At 51.5% G+C, this 26048-nt stretch overlaps 10 protein-coding genes across 11 annotated transcripts; 7 read left to right on the forward strand and 3 right to left on the reverse strand.

Moving 5' to 3' along the window:
- Nucleotides 1-643: 643 nt before the first annotated feature.
- Nucleotides 644-2812, forward strand: J3458_003613 (uncharacterized protein; the record flags this gene model as incomplete). Its single annotated transcript, XM_007808660.2, has 6 exons — nt 644-819; nt 893-1289; nt 1455-1613; nt 1733-1788; nt 1866-1979; nt 2138-2812. 6 exons carry the CDS (start codon nt 644-646, stop codon nt 2307-2309), a joined length of 1074 nt encoding a protein of 357 aa, XP_007806851.2. The 3' UTR covers nt 2310-2812.
- Nucleotides 2813-5087: 2275 nt separating this feature from the next.
- J3458_003614 (uncharacterized protein) lies at nt 5088-6010 on the reverse strand. Its single transcript, XM_066117861.1, has one exon. It carries the CDS (start codon nt 5599-5601, stop codon nt 5155-5157), a length of 447 nt encoding a protein of 148 aa, XP_065977653.1. The 5' UTR covers nt 5602-6010; the 3' UTR covers nt 5088-5154.
- Nucleotides 6011-6388: 378 nt separating this feature from the next.
- On the forward strand, nt 6389-6707 carry J3458_003615 (uncharacterized protein; the record flags this gene model as incomplete). The annotated part of the gene is made up of 1 exon (XM_066117862.1): nt 6389-6707. Exon 1 carries the CDS (start codon nt 6405-6407, stop codon nt 6705-6707), a length of 303 nt encoding a protein of 100 aa, XP_065977654.1. The 5' UTR covers nt 6389-6404.
- A 6808-nt stretch (nt 6708-13515) lies between these two features.
- Nucleotides 13516-15480, forward strand: J3458_003616 (uncharacterized protein; the record flags this gene model as incomplete). The annotated part of the gene is made up of 1 exon (XM_007808659.2): nt 13516-15480. The coding sequence occupies exon 1, from the start codon at nt 14362-14364 to the stop codon at nt 15478-15480; it is 1119 nt and encodes a 372-aa protein (XP_007806850.1). The 5' UTR covers nt 13516-14361.
- Nucleotides 15481-15569: 89 nt separating this feature from the next.
- On the forward strand, nt 15570-15935 carry J3458_003617 (uncharacterized protein; the record flags this gene model as incomplete). Its single annotated transcript, XM_066117863.1, has 1 exon — nt 15570-15935. One exon carries the CDS (start codon nt 15570-15572, stop codon nt 15933-15935), a length of 366 nt encoding a protein of 121 aa, XP_065977655.1.
- Nucleotides 15936-18654: 2719 nt separating this feature from the next.
- On the forward strand, nt 18655-20419 carry LAS1_1 (rRNA-processing protein las1). The gene is made up of 2 exons (XM_066117864.1): nt 18655-19400; nt 20010-20419. The coding sequence occupies exons 1-2, from the start codon at nt 19015-19017 to the stop codon at nt 20374-20376; spliced, it is 753 nt and encodes a 250-aa protein (XP_065977656.1). The 5' UTR covers nt 18655-19014; the 3' UTR covers nt 20377-20419.
- Nucleotides 20420-21324, reverse strand: J3458_003619 (uncharacterized protein). Of its 2 annotated transcripts, XM_066117866.1 has the most exons (3): nt 20937-21324; nt 20519-20861; nt 20420-20428 (listed from the first exon to the last, which is right to left on the reverse strand). In XM_066117866.1, the coding sequence occupies exons 1-2, from the start codon at nt 20980-20982 to the stop codon at nt 20608-20610; spliced, it is 300 nt and encodes a 99-aa protein (XP_065977658.1). In that variant the 5' UTR covers nt 20983-21324; the 3' UTR covers nt 20420-20428; nt 20519-20607. The 2 variants fall into 2 exon arrangements, with proteins under 2 accessions (XP_065977658.1, XP_065977657.1); XM_066117865.1 differs by having other exon boundaries at nt 20519-21324.
- Nucleotides 21325-21560: 236 nt separating this feature from the next.
- GLO2 (Cytoplasmic glyoxalase II) lies at nt 21561-23039 on the forward strand (the record flags this gene model as incomplete). The annotated part of the gene is made up of 10 exons (XM_066117867.1): nt 21561-21620; nt 21681-21738; nt 21809-21896; nt 21972-22043; nt 22122-22155; nt 22217-22430; nt 22507-22598; nt 22665-22799; nt 22865-22891; nt 22953-23039. 10 exons carry the CDS (start codon nt 21561-21563, stop codon nt 23037-23039), a joined length of 867 nt encoding a protein of 288 aa, XP_065977659.1.
- A 612-nt stretch (nt 23040-23651) lies between these two features.
- Nucleotides 23652-24349, forward strand: J3458_003621 (uncharacterized protein; the record flags this gene model as incomplete). Its single annotated transcript, XM_007808656.1, has 3 exons — nt 23652-23654; nt 23736-23911; nt 23974-24349. 3 exons carry the CDS (start codon nt 23652-23654, stop codon nt 24347-24349), a joined length of 555 nt encoding a protein of 184 aa, XP_007806847.1.
- A 507-nt stretch (nt 24350-24856) lies between these two features.
- On the reverse strand, nt 24857-25826 carry J3458_003622 (uncharacterized protein; the record flags this gene model as incomplete). The annotated part of the gene is made up of 3 exons (XM_066117868.1): nt 24857-25161; nt 25255-25556; nt 25657-25826. The coding sequence occupies 3 exons, from the start codon at nt 25824-25826 to the stop codon at nt 24857-24859; spliced, it is 777 nt and encodes a 258-aa protein (XP_065977660.1).
- Between the last annotated feature and the right edge of the window lie 222 nt (nt 25827-26048).

A 26048-nucleotide genomic window follows, 5' to 3' on the forward strand; every position in this document is an offset into this window, starting at 1 on the left:
CTTTCCCCGCACTTTCCGCCAAGCCATGTTGTTCGAGGTCACGTCAATGTTGGCCAACTACTCTCTGCCTTGGATGACGTCTCGGGCAGTGGGCTCGCGGGAAATAACAAGACCTTGGAGAATCAAAGGAAAAAACATACCCGGAAAACACACGCCAAAGCTAGTATCGAGATGAATTTACCAGAACCACATGGCCTTCAAGTACTCGTATGAATATGTAAAACCACAGGCCCCATGGTCGTCATGCCGAGAATACAAGTCACGTCGACGCGAGCATCTAGGGTAGGGCACTAGCAAGCATCGGTACTTGTCTGTTCTTAAACCACTTCTTCCTTTATTGAAAGTCAGAAAGGCATTACTTGAAATACCTTTTTTCTTCTTTCCCATGTCCCAATGACCGTCTTTCCCGTCATGGCTCAGCAGACCTCCGAGTGGTACTTGCACCCCACGACGGTCCAATTCCCTTCAAATATTCCCTGCCTTGTTTCACCCATGTCGCCAAATCGGCGATTATCAACAGATGAGATCCGACGAGTAAACTACACGAATCGCCTCGGATATGACCACCAGCAATTGTTTCACGATAACATATCAAACAAAACTGACGCCGGGGAAATGCACGGTATTATAGCTCGGCAAAACCATGGACCGATCTTTTCAGCCAACCCCCCCCCCCCCGGGTGTTTTCGCAGACTCGACCTCATTGCCCGCAGATCAAGCAACAATACGCCACGCCAATTGCAACACCAACCAAGACCAACAATGCAAAATGAAGCATCTCATCCTTGTTGGAGCATGCTACCTAGACACAATTCTTAGGCAAGTCATCCCTGCTGCACATGCGCCAGTTTGCACGCGCCGCATAGTATTTATTGACTTACTTACCCTGCAGCGTGCCTCACTTTCCGGAAGAAGATGCCAAGCTCCGCGCGACAAACCTCACGATTCGCAGGGGAGGCAACTGTCCGAACTCACTCGAGGTGCTCCAGCAGCTTGTTACAGATCAAGATGATACGCAATTACACCTGGTGTCGTGTCTGCCGCGCCGGGATGCCCCTAGCACCAGAAGAGTCATCTCGTCATTCGGGACTGACACGAGAGTCAATTTCCAGCATTGTATATATAGGGAGGGGTATACGGAAGCTGCGAGCAGCTACATTATCAGGAGCCAGCAGAGCAATAGCCGCACCATCGTGAATTACAACGATTTGCCGGAAATGACGTGCGATGAGTTTGCCCAAGTTGTGGACAGCTTCGATGGGGATGAACCAACATTCTGGCACTTCGAGGTAAGCCCTGTACTATTGCTTTTTTTTTGGCTACTAATATGGCGCTGGGAGGCCGTCATCTGGTATCACGACTTGCGACAGCCTTCTCCGGTCTGCGGATTTTTTTTTTCTGAGGCAGAGAAACTGTGACTGATGACTTTGGTTTGCTTTTTGTCCGGGGCACAGGGCCGCATCCCGGAGACTACCCTCGCATGCATGCGTCTACTCCGACAGAAGCTGCCCAAAGCAAATATCAGCGTCGAGATTGAGAAGCCCGGTAGAGAGGGATTATCACAACTCGCGGAAGAAGCTGATGTTGTCTTCTATTCCCGGACGTGGGCAGAGGTAAGATCCAATCACTTATTACGCGCAGTCTTGAAAATTTGTACTCAGTCCCTTCTCATCTCTCCTTCTCACCGAGACGGGACGCCTACTCATGACTGACGTACAATGTGTAATGCTAGAGCCGAGGACACACGTCTGCCAAAGCATGTCTCACAAAAGAACGCCGTCATCAAGGGTAAGTGACCCCTAGCGGCGAGAACCCGCCCTGCAGCTCTTTTTTTCCGGTCTCTTCCTTTCCACTGATTTACACAGATCACTCGGATTGTGCACTTGGGGTGCAGACGGGGCGACTATCATGTCTCAGGCAACCGGAGCCTGTCTTCACTGCCCCGTGGAGAGCGAGTCCGGCCAAATATCCGTTATAGAGTGAGTTCCAACCCGGCAAGCTTTTTGCGGAAACACTCATTGGACATCAGAGACTTGGATGAGACCGATTCTCTAGAAGGCAGGAAGAGACTAGGTTTGCGCCATGCGCGGCTGTAACAACATGGCTAACTGTATGCCACCTTGGCCTTTTACTACAGTCCTGTCGGCGCTGGCGATACATTCATTGCTGGAATGCTTCTCAGCTTGATACGCAACGACTTTCCCTTGTCGGATATCGGCAAAGCGGCATCATTTGCCGTAAGGCTAGCGACCTTGAAAGTCCAGAGGGAAGGTTTCGGGGGACTTGGACTGGATATTTTGTCACGATAGTCAGTTCCCGCAAATTTTTGATACCCGATTTCGGTCCCTTTTGTCACCTTCGTTGGCAAAGAAGGGCGCCGCCAACCAGACGAGACACGAGTTCATTCTGATGGCCTTTTGTTTCTGCTGTGTTCTATTTCGGGGGTGTCAGTACGAAAGAGAAAAACCTGACCAGCAGGAGTTTGCCTGACTAGAGTAAGGCATCTGGAACAGTTGCCTACTTGCTTATTAGAACGTGTAACACACAAAAGCTTTACAGTAGCATGTGAAAACGGCGTTCCGAGTCATGGAAGCTCAGCACCCCTTGGATCGGATTTACTCTCCCAATCGACTCTTCTCTTACCAGTGGTCACATGCATTGCCCACCCAATAGGCGGTGGCGGCCGTCAAAGAGTCGTTTGCCGCAGCATTGGGCAGCACAGTCGGTATTGATGCTGTCCAATGCGGTTCATGAGCCGTCGCTCCTTGGGGGCGCCAGAGTTCTGGTGCTGCCAGCAGGCTCGGTACTGCCACCCTATTTCCCATGCAGCGTGACTGTCCAGCAAGTTGGGATCAACGTACTCCGTATACAACCCGGGATCAAGCCTTGCAGCATGGGCAGGCGACTAAAGGCCTTTGTCTGGTAGCCCGACATATTTCTTCTGCATGTTGCGGTGTTGGCTAGGTGTTAGATTCCACCAGGGACGGGACATCAGCCCCGGTATTAGTCGCGTCCACGAGACTACCAACTGCGTGAGTCGAAGGAACATTTGCATGGATGGAGATTTGTCTCAGTTGCGACGTCCCGCTATCCACGCCGTATGCCTCAGGCGAGTGCAGCCCCGTCAATACTTGCGTCGATCCTAGTACTCATTCTGCTTGCTCGTTGGCAGTGACGTCCTTATTTGTTTGTGGCAACGTGGCAATTGCACGTAAAAACTGACCCGAGCGTGCCAACCCGTCGCAAGACATCACCCAGCTCACTGTTTGCGGCTTTTGAACTCTAGGCTAGAAGACTCGGAGGCCGGTGCATGGAAAGGGAGGGGGGGGGGCTCGGGGGTGTCCCTGTCGACGGCGGACCTACAATACTGTAAATTGTTCATGTTGAGATTGACGACGATGAGAGGGGGTAGTGCGACAGCCAGATACGTTTTTCTTTGCTCGACGCCAGAAAGGTGGCTGAAAGTCGTGTAATGAAGGTACGTATTAGCTTTTTGTACAAATGTTATTTGCAGGTACGGAGAAACGACATGGAACCACATGGGGCCGTTGCGGATGCGGTTGCAGCTGCCAGTGCCCGATACTGCGACCCTTGGATTTCCGGTGGCATTATTAGTACTACTGCGTAAAGAGGCCCGTTCGGACGGCTTGCCGATAAAGTCACTATGCGAAAGTCAAGACAGGGGGGCGGAATGCCGACTCGCAGCCCCTACTACTCCTACTCCTACACCCACTCCCGTATTGGTTCCAGATTGCCCATTGCGGAAAGAATGTTCGGTAGCATCCTCCTCGAGGGGTAAGTGAACACTTGACAGCATTACTGGTTCGGCCAATCATGTTCTTCTGCACACGTTCTGTTAGCGGGAACGAACAGTCAGTCCCTTAACGATGGAGTCTGGGAGTGTGATAGTGACTTGCATTGTATGTACGTACCTAGGTAATTGTATCAAATGGAGAACACGAGTGGAATTTCACTCCATGTACATGCAATATTGCAGTGGAGGAAGATAAGGTCTGGGAGCCAACGTGTAATAAAGCTTGTCCCCATCAATATACATGTACATACCTCTCCATCTTGCTTGCTCATCCCATGTCCAACACATACAACGGAAGTCTTGGTGCAGGAAAGCAAACGGGTTGCCCATGTCAGAATCATCCATGTCAGAATCATGGATGCCATGTCGGAAAGAAAGGGGTGTGCGCGTTGCCTGGTCCGGCCCAGACTCGAATGTTGCCGCCGCAGATTATGACAATTATCCATCTGTTTGTGAGGTCAAGGGAGCAGTTGATCAAAACAAGTTACAACCAACATTCTACCGCACAGAGACACGGTGAACGGGTAAAGTTCAAAGCGGTCTTTGCGTCTTGTTCCAACAATAACCCAGCCATAATAACCTAAGGTTTTGGAAGTTGGGGGCGTGTGCGTCCAAGAGGGAGAACTGAGGGGTACACTCCAGAGTTCCAACATCGTTTCCCTTTCCAGCACACACCCGAGCCAGCCCGTTGCCCCCAGGCTCTTGCTTATTTTGTTTTTCTTTACGGAGTATGTGCGCTCTCTTTTACTGCTAATCCTGGAGGCTCAGCCCCGGCATTGCTGGAACCGCAAAGATGGCTTGTGAATCTGGAAAGGTGGTGTGGGGGGTATCAACGTAGCCCTTCGCTCACTGCTTGGACTTGTGACTGCGTACGTACGTATTCCCGAGTACAATACTCCGTACTCGGTGCTCTGCGCCCAACTCTGTAATGTACTCGCGTGAAAATGGAAAGCGAGATCAGCTCCTGGCCAGTCCCTTCTGTCTCAGATGTACGTACATCCATGTCTCGGTACTCCGTAGCAACTCCGCGATTGGAAGCACACGATGGTTGGTACAGTAGTACTCCGCAGCTAGGTACCTAGGTAGTAGTTAACATGATGCCCTGGGCTGAGCAAAGTGCGCGCATGAATCATGTGCATCTCCAGGATCTGAAAGCAACCTGCCTCAATGTTTCTCCCACCGGGGATACCAGAAATTGGTACCAAATACTATAAAGGTAGTAGTACTCCCTACGGTATCGGTAGCCCCGCCAATGCTTTTTTTCTCATTAATCGCCGTGGGACAGAGTGTAGCATGTGCTAAATGCATGCCGTCATTTCTTTGGTGCCTCAAGAAAAAGACTAGCCAACTAATAGCTGATGCCGCCGTTGGTGGTGCTGCTTTGATGGAGCGCCCCTTGCTGCATAATACCAGGGCTGCTGTTGTGTCTCGGCAAAAACAGGAGAACAGGAGAGCGCCACAGCCGGTCCAACGTAAGGAGTATGTATGGTTGTAATGGTGATATTATTTGCAGAACTCTCTGTCGTGAAACGCATGCATTTCTTGTTGGCGCCCCTGTACTCCGTACCGCCTCTTCCAATATGCCACCACACATGCATTATGAGGCTAGTGCAGACTGCATAGCATGCTGATGACAAACCCGCCAGGACACAGACATGCTCACGATTGAGGCCCTGTCTTGGTCTGGCTGACCACAATTCTGGCGGACTACCATCCACACTCCAGCGTCCTGTTCTGCTGACTGCGTAATCAGACAATATATGTTGAGAAACAATGATTTGGCTCATAAACTTTGGGGGCAGCTTTGATCTCGACGTGACTCTGTGAACGGGGATCGAGGCACATATCGTGCCCGCTTGGACAGAAATACGCGACGAGTTATTGCTCAGAAACACAGTACATACGGGCCTTGCCCCTTTACTTCGGGTGTCACCGGCATATGGGGGAACAGATGCCACGACATCTGGGATTTCATTCACCTCTCATCGCGCCACGATGTTTCGGGGTATTGGTCCAGGTGACACCGATCGGCGGCGATATTAGTCGAGTTTGTTTTGAGGTACCGTATGCAATACAAGTAGCTATGACCGGACCCCATGATGACCGAGAAAGGAGATCACTGGTATCGCAAACCTTGTCATCTTCCAACAGATTCGCAAGACGGCAAAGAGCTGGCGCATGCAATTTTTGAAGACGATAGCACAGAATTTGACGGCTCGGCGTAGGCGAGGTTTATCCCGTTTGCGGCCGAGTAGTTACAGTCCAGACTTGAGTAACACTGTTGTAAAAGTACCCAAACCCATTTCTGCCGAAGTGTACGTGGAAGAAATATATCGAACTGTGGCTCGCCTGAATTTGATGACAATAAGCCCCGGCAAATCTCATTTGCCTTTCGATAAAAAAAAGCCGGCGAGTTAGCGGTACCGTTGTGGTACGACAAGGTATTTTGTTTGATCGACTGTTTTTCAGCAGGATGGTAATACGAGTTGGGAACAACCGACAATGAGCATTTGAATTCTCCCGACGGTATAATGCAATCCCTCGATATGTAGGGACTATGAAGTAAGTGTTCTTTAATTCCTGTAACGTGATGGGGCTTGCGTCCTTGCCAAGTGTCAATATTGACCTCCAATCTAGCCCTTGGATAAGACAGTGTCGCCTGAATTTCGTCGGTCATTGTGCAGTAGGAAACCTGCTAGAGAGTTTAATAACCAAGAGGTGGAAACACTACTACGATGAGCATTATGCTATCCTGGCCGACTCCGCATCATCAGGTGTGTGGATAGTCCCCTTTTTGACTGAGACCTTGAGCATCGGCCAACACTGTTGCGTCATCTTCAAGGAGCGAGGGAACACTGTCAAATTGGACATGCTTTCTATGAGGAAACAGTGATAGTATACTGCTCCTTTCAATGTACTGCAAAGTCTCTTATCCGTTGTCCCGAGCGGTAGGGGCAAAACCCGTGTCCCAGTCACATACCTAGGCATGTTGCTGTATTACGTATGTTCAATTACAAGCTCACACTGCAGCATCTTTCGTGGCGTTCTACATGTCGTTCCGGGTCCGGGGAATGGCGGTTTCTGTTTGGGTAACCAAAAAGAGTTAATAGGCCCGGCGCAATGGCCAGGTAGCTGTTGATTTTATCGTTGGTGGGTGTGTTGCAGTGGCTTTGAGAATGACAGAAGCCAATGTATGATGCAGTCCACGAGTATAGGGTGATTGGCAACTCCGTGACCTTGTGATTCAAGCGCGAGGGATAAGGAGGGTAGGAGCAGAGCGAAGCTTGGCAGGGAAAAGATACTGCCGCAGGGATGCTCCGTTCTCAGTGGATCGGTGTTGTATTTGTATGTATAGCTGCTCCAAGGAAAAGATTCAGAGAGGTTTTGGTGGCCAGGATTGACGATAAATTTAGGCCTTACGGACCACTGGCTGCCTCCGTATTTTCAGACGAAGCGAGTTCTGATTCGAGGAGAGTCGACCGCGGCGGAAAGCTAGCTCTCTGCACACCCTAGGTCTGGGGAAGTTGGTTGTGGTGTTGCCCGCTTGCCGTCTGTGAGGATCGAGAGGGCCAGCTGGTTTAGCTGATATATGACTTGGATGAGTCTGAGAGGTTCAGTTTAGCGAGGGTGCAAAGGGCATAAAGGGGGGTCGGTGCAGATGCGTCGACGTAATAATAAAAGGACATTTACATGGTCTGGACAGAACTAGGACTCAGTTAACCACTGCGTGCTTCGTACTTACACCGAGTGGACGGGGGGCGTGCGCGTGGTATGCGAACTTAGAATGTGGTGCACAAGGGGCCGCGGACGGGGAGATGGCTGACGAACGCATGGATGACTGGGCTGGAATGAGCAGCGGCGAGACGATGGACAGTGTTGTGGGTGATGTGTGATGTGATGTGTGGTGGGTGTGTATTGTGTCATGGGCAGTGACGGTGGGAAGTGGACGGTCAGATGGAGTCTGGTGCTGGCGCAGCTAGATAGTTGACGACAGGCAAGGCATGTCTGGTCTGATGGCGCCTGGCTGCACACAAACTTAGAACTTTGGGGCCCTAGCCACGGCGCTAGAAGTGCCCCAGTTGCCCATACCGTTGACGCTTCCTGCGTCCCACGAGCCGCCAGCGTCAACTCCCATCCCTTTGAGTGCGTTAAGGTGCTTTGGCTGCACCGCACCAGGATACGACCCAATAAGAAAACCTATATTTAAGGATACTTGTATCTCTTAAAGAATAAGGTAATAATAAAAGTATTGATAAGTTAAGGTATATAAGAAGTTACTTTATAATCACCAAATTTGGGGGGCTAAAAAGCCACTAAAAAGGTAGGTATCCGTAGCTTTAAGGCACTGTAGAACAGTGGAGCCTGTACAGCTAACGCACCTTAACGCACTCAAAGGGATGTACTCCGTATTGGCCCATGTACTCCGTAAAGTACTTCGAACACTCGACCCAGGCGCCACATTCATTCTCCATGCCAACTTTAGGCACTGCATCTAGTTTGAATGGCCTTGGAGTACCTGGAACTCCAGGGCGGTCTTTGAGTTCTATTGTAGGGCCGGCAGCAGGTGGGCCGGGACATCCGCCAGCTTCGCGCCTGCCCATCTGCAGAGAAATTTCACCAAGGCAACTTCTCTAGTTCTACGAAGTTCGAGGAGTAACGTCTGGTGGGAAATCTGTACAAGTGCTCAAGCGTTCACAGGGTGATCAATGGAAGTCCAGTACCCGGCCCGCGTGTGACCTGTGCTTGCTGATGTCAAGCACTTCCGGATCCGTCTACTTGAACACGTCCATGCTGGCCTTGTGGGAAATACGATGCAGGACAATGCAGTCCAAAAGCCATCCGTGGAACCTATGACACTGACCAGGTCTTACTGGGGCCGTCCCAAGTTCGTTCGCCTCTCCCCCCTACAAATGAAGGCTGACAGGAGGGAGGTAAAGCTGACAGGATGGCCACAGTCAGCCAACCAGTCAATCTGCGGATCAATGGTGGTGGCAGCAGTAGTGGATGTGGATGACCCGACTCAGCGAGCAATCAGACATCCCATTCCTCCGTTTCGAGCTACTCCATAGAGAGTCCAGCCAGAGTTTGGCTGCCTGATTCAGTACTACCCGTCAGCGACTAAGTGGACGATCCAATTAGTTGCCAACGGGGAGTACTTACAACACCAACGAAGCATTCTCGACTAGGACGCCGAACAGGGCCAAGGCGCCTGGGTCCTGACCTGACGCACGGGGTGCCACCGCAGCGACGGTTCAGCAGGCGAAAATGTCACGATACAGTGATGGCTAGCACGAGAGAACCTTGAAGCTTGAGTACTATTGCGGACGGTATCCGTACGGTACCTGACCCCCTGCTCTCCGTCCTACGGACCGTTGTTATTACTCGGCATCACTTGATTTCCAGCTCTGTGCCAAGTGCCTAGACTTGTCTGGTTCAAACGATCTCCGCCTGCCGTGTCAACGCCAACGCCAATACCGGCAGACTCGTGAAGCGGCCAACCAAACCACGGCTATCCAGCCCAGTTCGGAACTCACGTCTTCGTCTGCGCAACTACCGCAAACTTCAGTACCTTAGTATTGACCAGACCAGACGGCTGGCCAATGCCCTGTCATACTCCGTACTTTGGCTTACAATACTAAATGCGTGCTGCTCGTGAGCGCCACTCATCACCACGCAACTTGGCAACCAAGCACTGCTGCCACCTGTTTTCGCTCTCAACAATAGTGGAGACAATCCCTCACGGACAAAGCCCGAACATGCGCACCCAGCACCGGCCAGCGGCCCCAAGTATCGCTGCACAAATATTGTGCCGACTAATACACGGGGAAGAGTACCTAGGTAGTTTGGATATCGGATATCAATGAACTGGTCTGGGCTGGTGACTGGCGCTTGTGGGCGGCATGAAGGAGGGATATGGAACCGTCTGCAGTCGCACCTTCCCATGCATCATCATCGTTCTAGCCCACCAAACACCCACGACACGCACCCACGCTTTCACACCTCCAGCCTCAACGCAACACCATGTACGGAATAAGCCCACGCGCAACAACTACGCAATCACGTCGTTCACCTCCGAGTCTTCACGCAACACTCCAGCGCCGCAGCAAACCCGCGGCCCCATTCCACTTTTCACCCTTCTAGCATGAGTTAGCCAACCACATTTTGCCAGCCAGCCTCCGCTCGCCCATGCTCCCAGTTGCTTCTTAGGATGGCAAGATTATCCGTCAAGGCCAATGCCTGGTAGTACCTCAATATTAGACCGGGGCTTTGTCACCTGCTTCACCAACTATGGCGTACACCAGCACCAATGAGGCGTGGTTTCGCCGACACGAGTCTGCTGGAATCCCAGCAGTAGTAATAACTGGCTGCCCTGTGTCTTATCCAGGTTGCATCATCTTGATCCACACGAGTCCTTGCCGTCCCTTTGTATGATGGACATGAGAAAGCCAACGCCGTCACAGGCACCACCGCATTCTTTTTTTTTACTAGTGCCGGGGCCAACATAGCAGACTGATCCATCTGCTCATGGCTCTCTCGATTTGCAATACTCCGTACTGTGTCGCGTTAGATGACCAACTGACGCTCCCGTGTAGGATTGATTATACATGTTCTCTTTGGGTCCAAAGGATCGACTGTCTTGCCGCAAAACGTACATCCCCTCTTTTGTCGATGACGCTTCATCAATCCTAGCCATTTCGTTGCCACTGATCAATGTGCTTCCGGGCCCGGACTCGCGGCGGAACGGAGGACCCTTGTGGATGTTGATCGGTGCTGACGGTGGCAGAGGTGGGACGACCATGTATCCGCCTTCCGCCGTGTGTGGCACAGCCTTTTCATCTTGGCATAATATCAAATACATATGTACGTACCAGTCGGTAATCAATCACCCACAGCTGGTTTCGGAAACTCAAACTACTGCCATTGGCATTTGTGGCATGGGTCCTAAGGCCGCAGACTCTATCAATGCGACGCAAGAGACATTTCTTGATGTCGCAAGATGGTCAGGTTGCTCCAGCATTGTTGAGATCCTTGACTCAGCTGCCTATCAAAGCCTTAAGGCCATCTACGATATCTTGATGTCACGCTTCGGATCATGATGCTTCATCTAAAGCCTATTCTTTTTCGCCCTTTCACCTGGGCTCACAGTAGTGCCTCATATTCAGACCGTTCTCGTTCACTCCGTACTTTGACAAAGTTTGTGTGAGCAAGCCGCACTTCTCCGTTCCGTCCTGGCAGCAGCGAGCCTATGATTGCGACATTAGCCGCATCCGTGGTATGGTTGTGTGCATATAGAGGCGTGCCTGGAAACTCTCTGCTGTACCACACTGACAAACTATTACTGGACGACGAACCCCGAAGAACGTTTTTGTACTGCTGCGGTTTATTCTCATTCATCATACATTTATTATTGGAAACATCTAGATACTTCTACGGTTGGGAAAAACCGAATAGTCAAGGGTGCCAGCTACCGAGTTGGCCGAATGCCCCGTCTATGCCCATGCGACTTATCTCATCACAGTATGTTCAATGTGAGGATCAGTTCGCTCTACCCGCTTGGCTAACAACCTTCTACGTACATAGTAATAGCAATTGAGCGGATATGGTCTGTTCGGGACTCCGCTTTGTGGCAGCCTACTTCAGCCCTGAGTTGATGTCTCTGACGAATGAAGAGGTGGGGTCAAACTGTCGAGCACAAGAATTGTCCCATCCCTGGGTACAGCAGGTAGCGTGACCCTACCCTACCCTGGTATTCCCGGTCGCTAATAATGTCTCTTTCCAGATCTGTGGCTAGTATCGCTGCTTCTCCTTGATTTGCTTTTATGGTTGCGTCGGCTGCGTTCTGTAAAGTTTTGGCTGCATAGCCCCAACAGGCACATCCACACACCCCGGGACGACCAACGATTTTTGCTGCGTTACCGTAGGTGTGACCGAGCACATATCGGGCTTGAATACGGAGTACGTGCCAGTTCAAAGAATTCAGCATGGAGGCCGCGGTGGAGTCTACCATTGCAAATGCGTGGTTATACTCCGTACAGTAGGAGGCAAGACTACATGGTCTGCCCTCCTGAGCCTCATCCATTCATGCAAAGCAAAGAAAAGAAGCGTATTTGTTGTGCGGAGGAGCCCCAGGGGTTAAAATCCTTGGTTGTACCGCCGCGGCCTGCAGTCGACTTTCATTGCCATGAACTGTGTACGTACTAGTATCCAAGAACAGAGATAGTAGTGCTAATGTTTGGAATTCGTTGGCGATAAATGTGGTGAGCCTGATACACAGACCCCCACCGCATGCCTACAGCCGACAGATCCCTAACTGGTGACTAGGTACAATTTTGCACCCAAGGGTACATCTAAAACAAGCTAGTGATCTAGCACTCCCTTACTGGATCGACCCACTTAATTCCGTGAGCCTCAGCCGGCCTTGGTGATGTCCATTTACACAACACTAGGAGACGTGAATCACATTTTCTGATATGTGCCACCATCTTGAGCTCCCATTGCAACTACTTTCCACTTTCTGGCCATGACGATGGATTTGGTTCGAACCTTGTCGCCGTCACCCTTTCAAGCGAGCGCCACTGTGAGGCCATATACCTGCAAACCCGTCCCTTCGGTCAAAAAATGGGACTTCTATTTTGCTTTTGAATCACTTTCGTACGTCTTCGAGAGCTGCTTGCTTGCCGGTAGTATTTTTTGGCACTCCAATGATATTCGGTTTGTTGCAACGCGAGTATATACAATATACGGCCTTCCTGCTGGAGAAGAGGCTTGGCCTATTTTCTACCACAAAGACCGTGGTCGTGGTGATTGACCAGCCTCAGTTTGTTAACGGAACGCCCATGGGTGGGTTTGATGCTTCTCCCTCCCTGTCTTGCTTCCAACGGCAAGGATGGACAAATGGCGTTCATGCTCCCAGGCTCTTCCATCTTGCCTCCCATGCATGCATTTGATGCCTTTGGCAGCAGCCTTGTGCTCTGGAACCGCCCAGGCGGCGCGATCGCCTGACGCCGGGCTTCCTAATTGCTTAGGTCACGCCCATGATCCCGGTCGTCAAGTCAACTCTCTCTCGTCGGGCCTCCAGTTGGCCTTGGACATTGGTGCAATTCATGACCCTGTCCGTACTGCCAAAAGCGGCCCACACCAAGCACATGCTGCACAATTCGTTATTCCTTGACACGAAGGGCTCGGTCCTGTGACGCAGGAACGGTTGCCTTATTTGACTAGGAAACACTTTTCGGCATACTCGGTACTTTAAACGTTTTTGGGGGTATACAACAGTCGATCTGCCCTCATATGACAGCTGTCTTGGCTATCCCGAGAGGGTCTTCAATACGTACTTGAGTAGCTATTGGCCAAGGGAACGTAAGGACACAGAAAAAATAAAGCAATCCAGGTGGTCCATTCGGGCCAGAGACTCTTGGAAACTAAGGCGTCTCCATAGCGAAGGGTTAACAACCGTCGATGCCGGGGAGGCTTTGGTTGGAAAGAAGTGCCCCAACCAAGGACAACTAATAGTTGGTGGCAACGCCGCATCCAGTGGTGGTGGATTCACTACATGGTACCGTGTTCCGTGCAGAGAGTCCACAAGGAGACGGACAATCCAGGAGTCCACACACACTACTGGCGCGCTATTGTCTCTCGGAACAGCCGCCCCCCCCCAGATTATGGAACCCTTCTTTTTTTTATTTTTTGCACTGCTTCCTTTTTGCCTTTTCATCCTGGAATCCATCCGATGAGACACCCTCGAGAGCCTCCGCCTGTATGACGCAGGTGCAGATCACACACGCTCGCATCTGCACTCACAACATGCTAACACCCCCTGGATTCTGAATATTGTTACCCCCACCCTGGCCCCATTTGCCTTTTCCCTTGAAGGAGCGGCTTCCAAAAAGCAAGTTGGCAGGGAAGGCCATCCCGACCACGAACGTTGCCTTCCGCACCGAGCGACGAGTCGGGGATAAACAGGCAGGGCGTGGATACAATACCTGGGCGCACCCCCCTTCTCAGATCTTTGCGCGGGCCATGGACATGCAACCCGCACGTTTGACGACCCATCTCCAGGACGAACATCAAGCCAAGCCATGCCGTTTATTATCCTCTACTTCAATGTTCGCTTGGCTCGCTCTTAGATCCATGATCCATGTGCTGGGTTTGGATCTGGCGCCGGCTACCAGAGCAATGGGCTTGGGCCGTCCTCTCTCGGCTATGTTCACACACATGAGCTGCGTTGTTGTTTGCTCGATCTATCCAAACCCCACCCCCCCCGGTGATATTCCACACTCCCACCCCGAACTTACAGATCTAAATAGCCTCCCAAGACCTCTTTCACTTCTTGCAGTGCATTTGGACTATGTTCTTTCAGACACAAATATATACAAACACACATATATATATGACATAATAATAACACTCTACCGATTTCTTCATTCTTTTTACCTACCGCTATTCTCCCGCACGATAATTGAGTCTCGCTTGTGTCATCGATAGCACACTTTCGGGCCAAAGCACCAACCGATATATTCGTTGCAATCTCGAACCCTTGGCACAATATGATGTATCCGACATACGGAGGGCACACTCCCGATACGCTACCAATATCGTATCCTCAAGGTGTCTTTTTTGACGATTTATCAACTCGGATGGCCATTTCACAGGCAGCAAGACGGCTATCACGGGGATCTGGAGGACAACAACGGGCAGGAACAGCCATGCGAGTATCGAAACCCAATAGCACCAATAACAGCCCCAGATCCTCCTCAACCATGTCGAACCGGAGACGAACAATGATGGGTGGTGATGTGTGGACCAGTCGAAAGCAACCGATGCTTGATTATCTTTCTATCCCTCAACATCAACATATTGACTCGGTACCGTCACGAAAGCAGCCAACCCGACCTCTCAGCTGGCACCCATCTTCATATCATGTTCAAATCCCCCAACAACCCTTTTTTCTGCAACAAACACAACACCAACACCAGCACCAACACCAGCTGGCCGGTCTGTCCTTTCCAACACCAAATATGTCTGGCGTTGATTCCAACGATTTCTACGGTAGCCAGGCTCAATTTTCTCCAATGATGACTTCGTACTCCAACGACACATCGCCTTCATCTACCTTTTCTCCGTTACCGTTGTTCTCTGCCTCAGAGAATACGCAGTTTGTGCAGTCCGAAGGATGGGATACATGTCAGAAGTCAGGTCATTTGTACACTGGCCCCGATAACCAGGTTGTTGGTGAGCCTTTCCCAACGCTTCACAACTCATCGAATGCAAAGACCTCGGATGCGTATGGCCTGGACTGGAACACGTTTATTACACAGGGATTCAACAACACCACCCCACCTACTCCCGAGGCCTTCTCCCAGACCCAGCAGCAGCCGACAGTGTCCGAGGTAGCTGTTCCATATGAACCTTTGGATGAACCTGAAGAAGAGGGTGAGATTCTTGTTGGTATGGGCCTGTACGATACTCCCGACAAGCTTGCTGAGGATCCTCAACTGAACAACTACCGAGCAACTGTTTCATCACTCTTAGGATCACCATACCGACCTCATGAGCCCCAAGGCAAAGGCCTCAAACTTGAAGAGACTTGGGAACCTCCAAAGGCCGAAGATGAAGCAGAGGAAGATGTGGAGGAAGAGGAAGAAGAAGAGGATGACTCTGAATGATGTATGTGGTGATGTTTGCTCCAGACAGTGGAAAACTATAATCTCAATGAGAGGTTGACTGGCTGGTGATTTTGGCCTTCAGCTTTCACATGTGGATTTCCAACGAGGGAGAAATTTGCTTCCGGCAAAGTTACACCCTCTCCCCTTTGCTGTTTTTGGTTTTGTTTTTTCATCTATTTATTAGGAGCGATATGACTCGAAGCGTTATGTCTGACTGTATTTTTATCTTCATTTCTATTTCTATTTTGATGGCTATTTCTAGAAGGCCCGGAACTCAAAATGCATACACACAAGACTCTGGGACGGACATGACGGAATGGGATCTTTTGGGTACAAGAACGGCGCTAAATCAGGAGCAGACCAGGAACAAAAATCTGTGGCCTCGTAAAGAGGCGGGTTCTCGACGACTGGAGGAGGGGAGAAGGGAATGGCCCGAAAAAGGGAAAACTGTATGAGTGGCATAAGCTTGGAGAAGGTCCAGTTGGCAGGCAGGGGAGCAGACAAAGCAGGCTAGCTAGCAGTGGCACCCCTTGAATACATGGTATCAAAGTGCAATCAAGAAGACTTGAGGAATAGTGCGAGTGCGATATAGGCGTAATGTAGTTTCTGCGTGGTGTAATCGCTGGCTCACCGCAATTGGAGCCAAATTAGCCTCGTCTTGGTTGTCTATTACTCATGCACAAGGCCAGTCTTGATTGGAGCCGGAGAGCCTGGCAAAAACCGCAAACTGCACCTCGAACTGGAACTGGAACGGGAACCGGGTGCTCTCGTGCTTGTCCCAGCCAGAGTTGTATGGGTTAGCCGCCATTTTTTTTTGGGCTTGCTCCCTGTGCAACTAAACTCGTCTTGGCACTGTCTTTATTATTTTAAAACACGCCTGGTGGAACCCGTAGCATTTGCTGGGGATAAAGTAGGGCCGGCCAATAGTGGCCCGCTTCAAGCTTCTGCTCAAGTCCCCTCCGGGGGGGTACCAGGAAACAAAGTGCATGCCCCACATTACAAGAGAAGAAGGAGGAGGAGGAGGAGCTAGGGAGGGCCACCCCAAAAAAAGGGAACGAAGAGCCGCTGTTTAAAAAAAAAAAAAGCTGGGGGGGTCCCCCTGCCAAACATGTGTCGCAGCGGATCTGTGTGTCGGGTCAGAAGGGGGGTGCGGCTCGTGGGTGTGGGCGTGCGTGGAAACAATTTTCAACAGCGAGCATGTGTGCGAGAACAGTCAGAGAGTGATTGAGTGATGAGCAGACGGGGACATGTCCGGGGCTGGAGGCTGCAGATTTTGGAGTGAAGGAGCGCGTGCATGTACGTACCTTGTGTATGAGGCGTTCGGCATTCTGGGGGTGCGGACTGCGCATGTTGGTTGGTGACATTCTGGAGGCCTTGGACGCCCTTTTTCTTTTCTCTTTCTAGCCAAGAGGGCGGATGTCGGCTTTTGGGATTTGGGGAGTTTTTTCCCTTCTCCTTGTCAATACGAAGTAGTATTATTACCCTGTATTACCTCCTGCGGCGTACCATGGAGATTGGAGATGGGGGAGATGGCGCTGCTGACGGGAGGCAGACACTTTTTTTTTTTTTGTGCCTCAGAGCGTGAAGTTGGGCCTGCTGTTTTTGGGCTGGTCTGGGTGAGTAAAGAGGCCCCATCTCCACTGCTACGCCGGGGGGAAAGAGGCAAGGGAAGGTTGAAGGGACCAAGCGTGTGTTTCTCGCGGCGCCTTTTTTTTTTGGTCTGCCAATGTTGGAGTTGGATCATTATCTTTCCCCACTGGCCTGTTTTTGCGAGGGCAAGACGTGTGGACAGGGGACAAGCGGCACTGGAGCTGCGCCACAGGGATCGACGTAACTGCGAGTTTTGCAGGAGCCAGGTTGTGGCTCTTGGCTCCTGGGCATGTACTCCGTACTGTACAATGAGTGCGTGTATTACGTCGGCGGGCGTCCGGTTTCCCCCCCCTCCTCTCAGTATCAAGTGCTCTCGTTACCCCTCTATTTGTGGCTGATGGCTTCCAGCGTCCGGCGTCCAGCGCAGGCCATGTGATGATTGATTGATTGATTGCCTTTAAATAATAGCCACGGCTTCGCAGTGCAACTATAGTGCGGCAGTCGACGTGACTGGCGAGGCGAACGGGCCCGACCTGCGTCGGCCGGCTGGCTCGATTGTCCAGGTATCAATGCGTGTGACGCGCATTTCCCGGGCTGGCAACCAGTACGTTTGCGATTTTCACCGCCAGACGAAGATAGGGCCATCTTGAAGCGATGAAGAGCCCAACAGAAGCATGCGCGGGCAGAATGGGCTGTGGCGGACGCGGCAGTCCATGGTCTGAGGGGGCGTCCAGCGAACCAGCCAAGCAAGCCCGCGATAAACAATGACCCCAAGCCATTACTGCGGGCAGGCGTAGCATGGAAATGTCAACTTGTCACTGGCAAGCACTGAGTCAGGTCTGGTGGGATGTGCCAAGGGTGCCTTAGCTTAACAAGAGCTTTATACCTGCTGAGGTTCAAGGTTTCTTGACCAAGAAGGCGGCGCTGCTCTTCGCCGGCTAATCCATATGACACAGCTTAACAGGCACACGACATGTCATCTGTTCTCCATGCGAGTTGCCGATAAAATGACATGCACAGAGGCAGGCCACGCAGCGAGACTGCGTAGTCGCAGCATCGTGAAGAGGAGCAACGAGCCCGCGGCTACTTGAGTACGCCGTGCAACAAGTATCGTGATTAAACGGGCTAATTTACCATTGACCTACTTCCTCCTGCCTGTTGCTTCCTGCCTCCTGCCTCCTGCCGGTGTACCAAGCACCGAGTGCCGAGTACCACGGTGGACCAAGTCCCAAGTTGGCCCTTTGCCCGAACATCCGAACACTGCAAAGCAGAAGGCCTGGCATCAATGTTCTGTGCCGTTTCTAGCGCCTCACGCGTGGACTCGCAGCGGAGCAACTGATCCAGCCATCTCAACATCCCAGCCATTATCGGCCCAGCGACTAGTACTACTTCTCCCATAGCACTAACCAGCCCATCATGGCCCATCGCCACGCATGAACTTTTCCCGTCGCCCCGTCTTGCTAAACGTCATGTGGAGCAGATGAACAGCCTGGGAGCCTGGCCATTCCGCTGGGGACCAAATAGCGACCAGGTACTCCGTACCAGACCCCTTTTTTCCCCTTTCCCTTCTTCGTCTTAATAATTCCTGGGAATCTGGGGCTTTTTGAAAAGCTTCCTTCCACGGGCGACCTTTTCTCGGGATTATTGAAGGACGGTTCGGGTGGTAGATGGTCGGTGGTTGTCCGTCGCCGGTGAATCCACACAGCAGACGACTTCTCAACGCCAAAGCAACATTACATTCATCACACGCCCCCCCTTATCTATCCCTCTGGCCCGTCGCGCAGTCACCGGCTAGCAATTATCTACTGCCGACAATCTACGTACCTGGACACTTTTTCTCTCCATCATCTCTGCTACGGTCCCGAATCAGTCTTGCCCCGCCGCAGCCTCCCAGCAAGCGGCTACTAACTACAACACGGGCAGCAGCCCAGACGGTCGCCGTCCATGGTGCAGTACGTTCTGACGCCTTGGTGGGACAGAAACGAGCTGCTCCTTGTACGGGATCAGTTCTACGCGGCAAGCAGCGACAACTCTTCGAGCCCGAGTCCCGCCCGCCGTTACGCGTCGCATCCTGAAGGCAGCGAGGTTTCGAATCAAGACCATCATGCAAGGAGCCAGCCCAGTCAAAGCGCAGACGCTGACGGTGGCACTACCGACCAGCAGAGGCAGGCCGTGGCTCGCGTTTCCATGTGGATGCAGCGCGGGAACTGCCCCCATCTGGTGGAGGCCACGGCTCTCCTGACGGCAGCCGTCTTGAGCGACCATTTTGGGGGTGCTGACGCCGGGGGCAGTTATGCGGTGCGAGCAGCCTACTCAGCTGCCTTTAGTCGGTACGTGGATATATATATATATATTTTTTTTGCATGTGTTTTATCCTCACGCGGATGATGCCTTTTCTTTCTCCGTCTTTGCTTTCTCGACCCCCTTTTCCGTGCCGTCTCTGGTTGTCTATCTCGTGTTACTCCACTTTGGCAGTGTTGCACTGCGCTGTGCTGTAACATGAACTGCTTTATGCTTTTGCGCGCGTGATGATGGTCTTTGATTACTCTGTGTTGCTCGAGTGAAGCTCTATAAACCGAAGTTCCCAGTATTGGAAAGAAAAAAAAGGACGCCATGTTTCTACTGTTTTTGAACATGGCCCTTGCCTTTGACGAGGCCCTTTTAGCCCGCTGAATACATGAAACGTACACAAACAAGTGACCATGGCTAACGGCGGGCAGCTTTGTCACCGGCCTCCTGGACGGGCACCAGGACAAGCAGCGCAAACAAAGCATGTACTCCATCGCCAAGACCATAGGCCTCCCCGCGACCTTTGTCGAACTACGTCACCAAGCTACCCACGAGCATCTGCCGTCGTTGGCGAAACTACGTGCTGCAGCTCGCAAAGCGCTCGCTTGGATATGGGACTATTACTGGAAGGACTTGGCTGATGAAAGTAGGGCTCCAAAACGTGATGCTTGTAGGGAGGCGGTGCTGGAATATCTCCGCGGAGAGGGGGATGATACGCAGAGGGAGAAGACGATGCGTAGGTTGGGTGGGTTTGATAAAGACAGAGTGTTGGCGGTCATTGCCGTCTTGCAGGCGGAATTGCCGGGGAATCAGGTGTATTTGAGATGTTTGAAGCTTTCTAAGGAAATTATGATGAGGGTGGATGAGGAAGAGAAGGAGGATGAAGAGAATGGCGACGACGACGACGACGGAGGCGTTGGTCAAGAAGAGAGTCTGGATGGTGCTGCTGCTGAGAGCAGCAGCGGATGGTGGTTGTATGAAGGTGAGTGGAAGGCAAAGCCGATTGGGATGGTGTGATAGACAAAATGATACCCCTTAGAGAGTTGAAGATGAAGACGGTTTGGAGTTCCTGAATCTCAATGAATGTTCATTACAATTCATTACAATTCCACTTGTACACGGCGATTCACGTATATGGAAGAAGCAATCATTATCATACCTGCTATTAGACCATACAGCCACGGGTTCGACAGCGGTTCGGCCTCTCACCCAAACACACCATAACATCTGATCATGGTTATTCCATCACTACTGACCAACGCCCAGCTCAGCAACCACACGTTCCAGCTTCGGACGCAACAAGTCCTCCGTCTGCTTCAGCACATCCTTCAGGCCCATCTGCGGGCCCCCGTACAAGCCTGACGACTTGAGCAATAATGATGGCGTGCTGTATCTGCTTGCATTCGCTGCCTTGCGAACAACACAGACGCGTATTAGACCGCTGAGTTCTGTATGCGTGACTATATCTATGTCGTAATCCGGTCTGAGAACGCGCATGTTGGCTGCGGGAGTTGAAGAAGAAATTTTTGGTCAGGTGTCTTTGCTGAAATTGCAACTTGTGCGAGCCCCGTACGTACCTCTGATCATGTCCATGAGCACGACGCAATCTGGGAGTGAGCTCATTACGTGCTATTCCGGTGCGAGGGACCGTGGAATTGTGCCAACACTGAAGGGAAAACTGGACTGTATGGAAGGGACGGGAATGTTGCTATGAGAGAGCAGTTGAAGCGGGTTTTTGGGGGGAAAGTGGTGATGTTGGAAAAATTCCACCTAAGCCAGGGGGCAAAAGTTGTAGACGCCTACGAGTTATTACCATAGCTGCTAAAATATTACATATTTCTTCCAACAGGTGAGCCCAGCATAACTGAGGCCAATCACCCTGGCTGTTTATACCGAATGTACCGCTTCACCGCAACCCATTGGTCAAAGACGCACTACGGCCAGTGTATAATGTGTGCAAGAAACACGAAAAAGAAGGGAAAATTTTGTTTATAAAAAAATTAAGCCGCAGATATCATTTCGGTTTGTCAAGTCTTCAATTGCGCATATCCAAGTGCTGTGTTTGCTCATATCACGATCACGTGAAGCCATAACGTCATGCACAGCAGCGGAGTTCACGTTTAACCTCCCCTCCAAGCCGCTGCCAGCCATTACAAAGCACCAGACGCCTTCGGCTTCTCGCTTGGCAGCTTTCTTTCTTCATGCTACAATTCATTCGGAGGGCGCCGCTTACCCGGCAGAAAGTCAGCTTTTATAATACCGTATGGTGGAAAATTCACACCTCTGTCAACAAAGAGGTAGTTGCTGACTTGTTCGTCTAGTTCGTCAAGTGCAGCAAGTACAACAAGCGCAGCATGCATATCCAGTCGATCCCCATGTGTGCGTCTCACTCCAGTAGCAGCTCCGTTGCGAGAAATGCTGACATGGATGGCTGACACTTTCTCTTTAGGGGTCGGGAGTAGTAACAACTACGCCTACCTCGTTGTCGATGACAAATCCAAGGATGCCGTGATTATCGACCCTGCCAATCCGCCAGAGTGCGTATCATCTTCACGTATGATGGGGAAAAGGGGGGTTTGTCTTAGATAAATTCTCGCTCACAGCATTATTAGGGTTGCGCCTGTTCTGAAAAAAGCCATCTCTTCAGGCAAAATCAACTTGACGGCCATCGTCAACACCCATCAGTTAGTAGCGGTAGGAGAGAGCGAGGGTGTACCGAGATTTTTTTTATTGTTTCCAGTCTAATGAGTTTGTCGTTGTAGCCACTGGGATCATGCAGGAGGCAACAAGAAGCTGGTATGGTTGTGAGCCGGAAAATAGACCTCGTCGCGTGCAAAAAGCTAATGATGCATTGTAGCTGGCCGAGCTCGGGACGCCGCATCTACAAATCATCGGGGGCAGGAACTGCGAGGGCGTGATCAAGACGCCCGCGCACGAGGAGACGTTCAAGCTGGGCAATATTCTGGTCAAGGGCGTTCATACGCCGTGCCACACGCAGGATAGCATCTGCTTCTTCATGGAAGACGACTCAGGCAAGGCCGTATTTACCGGCGACACGCTCTTTATCAGTGGTGCGTAGGATCGGAGAGCTCCAGCAGTTTGCGATAGGAGACACTGACGGACGGACCCGGATCGGTTCTGTGACAGGGTGTGGCAAGTTCTTTGAAGGAAACGCCGCCGAGATGCACGAGGCATTGAACAAGAGACTTGGCGCGTTGCCAAACGACACAGTCGTCTATGTAAGATGGGGCCCATCGAGCGATCAGACAAAGGTTGAGAGAGTCGTGCTGCTAACAAACTTGCAGCCCGGGCACGAATACACAAAGTCAAACGTCAAGTTTGCCATGTCCGTACTGCAAAGCGATGCCGTCAAGAAGTTGCAGGCCTTTGCGGATACCAACCGCGTCACTACGGGCAAGTTTACCATTGGCGACGAAAAGGTACGCATCGAACAAACCCAGCAGGCATTTCACTCCGCATCCAACGCACAGCTAACTCCGGCCAGCAACACAACGTATTCATGCGCGTAGATGTAAGAAGACTCCTTTCTTTCGCCAAAGGCCCAACTCCTCCACGAAACTAACCCTCTCCAGGACCCCATTATTCAAAAAGCCACAGGGGCAACAGACCCCGTCGATGTCATGGGCAAGCTCCGCGAGATGAAGAACAACTTCAAGTGAGGAACACATCGAACACATCCTGCACTTGAAATGGGCCTGACAGATTCAGTCCACCTCCATCCAAAATGTAATCTGAGACCATGTATCTATCTACATTCATTCACACGGGGCAAATAGCACATACAAAAAAAAAGGGGCACTTGAGCAAATATAAAAATGTCTCCAGAGACGGCTAGGCACCGCATAAACAGCACCAACAAGCCGAAACCCCGGGAAAATCAAAGTCGTAACAATGACCGTAATTTCGCTATCGCTTCACTGTCCACACTTGCTCGCTCTGGGAAGATAAAAGGGCGGCGGCAAGCTCTAGCAAATTTTGAAGCAAGCAACACTTGTCGCGATTCGTCACCAAGGGCGTCCATCGCAGCACCAACGTATTCAGCAACATGTCAATTGTCTGTTCACCGCAAGCAACGCCCTTGGCTGATGAACCGAAAAAAAAAAAAAAAAAAAAACCGTCTAACCCCAGCGCTTTAAGAAACCCGCCAATGTGGGGTCCTCTACCGTGCGAAAAAGTCACCATTCGCACATTCAGCACTGTTCCGTGAAGCTCTTCATCCCCAAGTGACATCAACCACTCTACACAACCACGCGCATGAAAAAAAATTCACAATGGTAATAACAATCCCCCTCTCCCAGAAGGATCCAAAGGCTGCCTAGCTTCCCCCAACACACAAGCTAACAGGTCACCCGCAGCCGAAGCGCAAAACAGCCTCATTGTCAGCGGCGCGGCCGTCCAAACTCGCCAAGGAGCACAACATAACGGCCCAGGAGGAGGGCGAGATCAAGGAAGCATGGGGCCTGTTCGCGGAGCCCATGGACGGCGAGAAGAACGGTGTCCTGCCCATTGACGACGTCAAGTCCGCACTCATGTATGATTCCCGCCCCCTTGCCGGCTGCTTCATGCTAACGGGTTCTATTTTTTTTTTACCAGAGCGCTCGGGGTGCCGCCGTCCCCCTCTGAACTCGCAGAGTTTGTGTCGATACTGGACCCCGAGGAGGAAGGGTACGCCACGTACGAGCCCTTCTTCGCGATATGCGCGCTCAAGTTCCACGCGCGCCAGGAGGACGACTCGGACGCGGCGCACCGGGCGCAGGTCGACGAGGCGTATCGGCTGTTTACGAACGGGACCGAGGGCCCTATTACGCTCGCCCATCTGCGGAGGGTGGCGGCCGTGCTGAAGGAGGAGGTGGACGAGGAGGTGCTCAAGGATATGATTCTGGAGGCGAACGGGGGCGCGGGGGTCGCGAGGGGCGTCAGGGAGGACGAGTTTGATGAGGTGATGAGGCGCGCTGGGGTTTGGAGGTGACAATTACTGAACGCGGGGTGATTCTCGGCATCACAGAAGGCGGTTCTGGTAAAGGACGTTGGGAGATTGCTGAGAGTGGTGATTTAGAGTGGATTGGTATTTGCAAGGCGTGGAGTTGGGGGCAACTGGCATCGTCATTGGCATCATCGTCTTTGATTGTTTGGCGCATTGTTTCTTTTGTTTCGTTTGTTGGGTGGCTATTGCGCTTGCATGGCTTGGAATCGGCGTAGGTAGCCAAATCTTGTTATTTTCATTCAGCTAGCGGAATCATATAGCCGCGTTGGTTTAGGAGGGGGTTTTCCCATCATGTTACATGAAAATACTGCAGTGTACCCTCTGAAACGCCATAAATACATGCAAAATCCAATAGCCAATCCTTCTTTTTTCACCCTAGGCTTTGACTGGGGTGAATCACATATGACGACTTGGCAGGATGCGGATATATTTTCTCCAACATCCTGCCAACACTTGACGGAAACAACATTCAGTCGGAACACCATCTGTGTTTTATTGCGCCGAGGGCGGATCGACCTTGACTACGGGCTGATTGGCCTCTGTGGCAATTGACTCCTCTGCAGGTTGCGCCGATTTCATGACGGCCTGCACCTCTGGAGGCGCCTTGAATCCAGCGTGGTCGCGGTGTCGTTTGTAAAAGTAGTTGTCGGGCTTGGGTAGAAGCTCCTTTGGCAGCTTTTCCTTGACACAGGCTAGTATGCCATCTATGGAATTTTGTTTGGATGACTCGCGGTGCCAAATGGTGATGAGATGTGCGCTGAAACGGGCAGAAAAACCAACACCACATAGTTGGTCGTCTGTGATTATAGTCAGTACCAAGTATCGCGACTATTTCCGTATTCGGGCGGGATCAAGAAAACTCGTCAAGGCTTCGGGAGAGGGCATCTCACTTTCGTCTAAAGCTTCTTCCAATTTCTCGCCAATAGCCAACAACTGTATCTGGTTCCAGAATTCAGGACCAATCGACTTGGACACTCGGAAGGTCCAGCTGCCACCGTGCATGTTTCGACGATCCTCCCAAATGGGCTTGAAGCCCTCCTTGAAAAGGTAGATGGACTCGCGCATCTTCAGCTTATCCACAGGCATATTATTGTTGTATCGCCAAAACGACTGGACGCTTTCAATCTGGGAGCCGAGCTGCTGAAGCTGGACGTTATATTCGCCATGGCCGGGCTCGTCTTCTTGGGGTGGCCTGAGGAGAGAAGGGGGCTTGTCAGCCATGTCATGCTTGTGCTGGTAGTTGCAACGAGCTGTATATTATCTTGGGTGAGACGCAGCGGCTCTCTACTTGCCTGGCGAAGTACACCTTCCAAACATGATGGGTGGGCAGGTCCCGCATCGTCTTCAAGAAGTTCTTCTTGGCACTATCGCGCTGTTCAGCGGGGGACTGAGCGTCGTTGGCCGAGGTGGCCTGCGACAAGCCAGACAAGCCATGGGTGAAGAGCTGCGGTCGTCTGGACATGATATAATTGCGATTCAAAATGGGCGCTTGAGTTGGGGGCGGGAAACGGCTGTTTTCGAAGGCAGGGTGAAGGAGAGAAGACGAGCTGGTGCGGAGACGGAATAAATATGTTGGTTCGATGCCTTTGTGCAAAGAGCTGACTTGTCGTAAAGTAATGGGCGGCTATTGCGCTGCAGCGGGTGAACAGGAATCGTCAAACAATCAATGAACAGCCTCCAACAG

This window comes from Metarhizium acridum (assembly GCF_019434415.1).
Source record: "Metarhizium acridum strain ARSEF 324 chromosome Unknown scaffold_13, whole genome shotgun sequence".
Classification (NCBI taxonomy): Eukaryota; Fungi; Ascomycota; class Sordariomycetes; order Hypocreales; family Clavicipitaceae; genus Metarhizium; species Metarhizium acridum.

Bases quoted from the DNA above. Each gene is read 5' to 3' on its own strand.
- J3458_003614 (XM_066117861.1), bottom strand. From the start codon at position 5,601: ATGAGCCAAATCATTGTTTCTCAACATATATTGTCTGATTACGCAGTC.
- LAS1_1 (XM_066117864.1), top strand. From the start codon at position 19,015: ATGGTGCAGTACGTTCTGACGCCTTGGTGGGACAGAAACGAGCTGCTC. The intron at 19,401-20,009 runs GTACGTGGATAT...TGATGAAAGTAG, and splicing joins TACTCAGCTGCCTTTAGTCG to GGCTCCAAAACGTGATGCTT.
- J3458_003619 (XM_066117866.1), bottom strand. From the start codon at position 20,982: ATGAGCTCACTCCCAGATTGCGTCGTGCTCATGGACATGATCAGAG. The intron at 20,862-20,936 runs GTACGTACGGGG...CAACTCCCGCAG, and splicing joins GCTCATGGACATGATCAGAG to CCAACATGCGCGTTCTCAGA.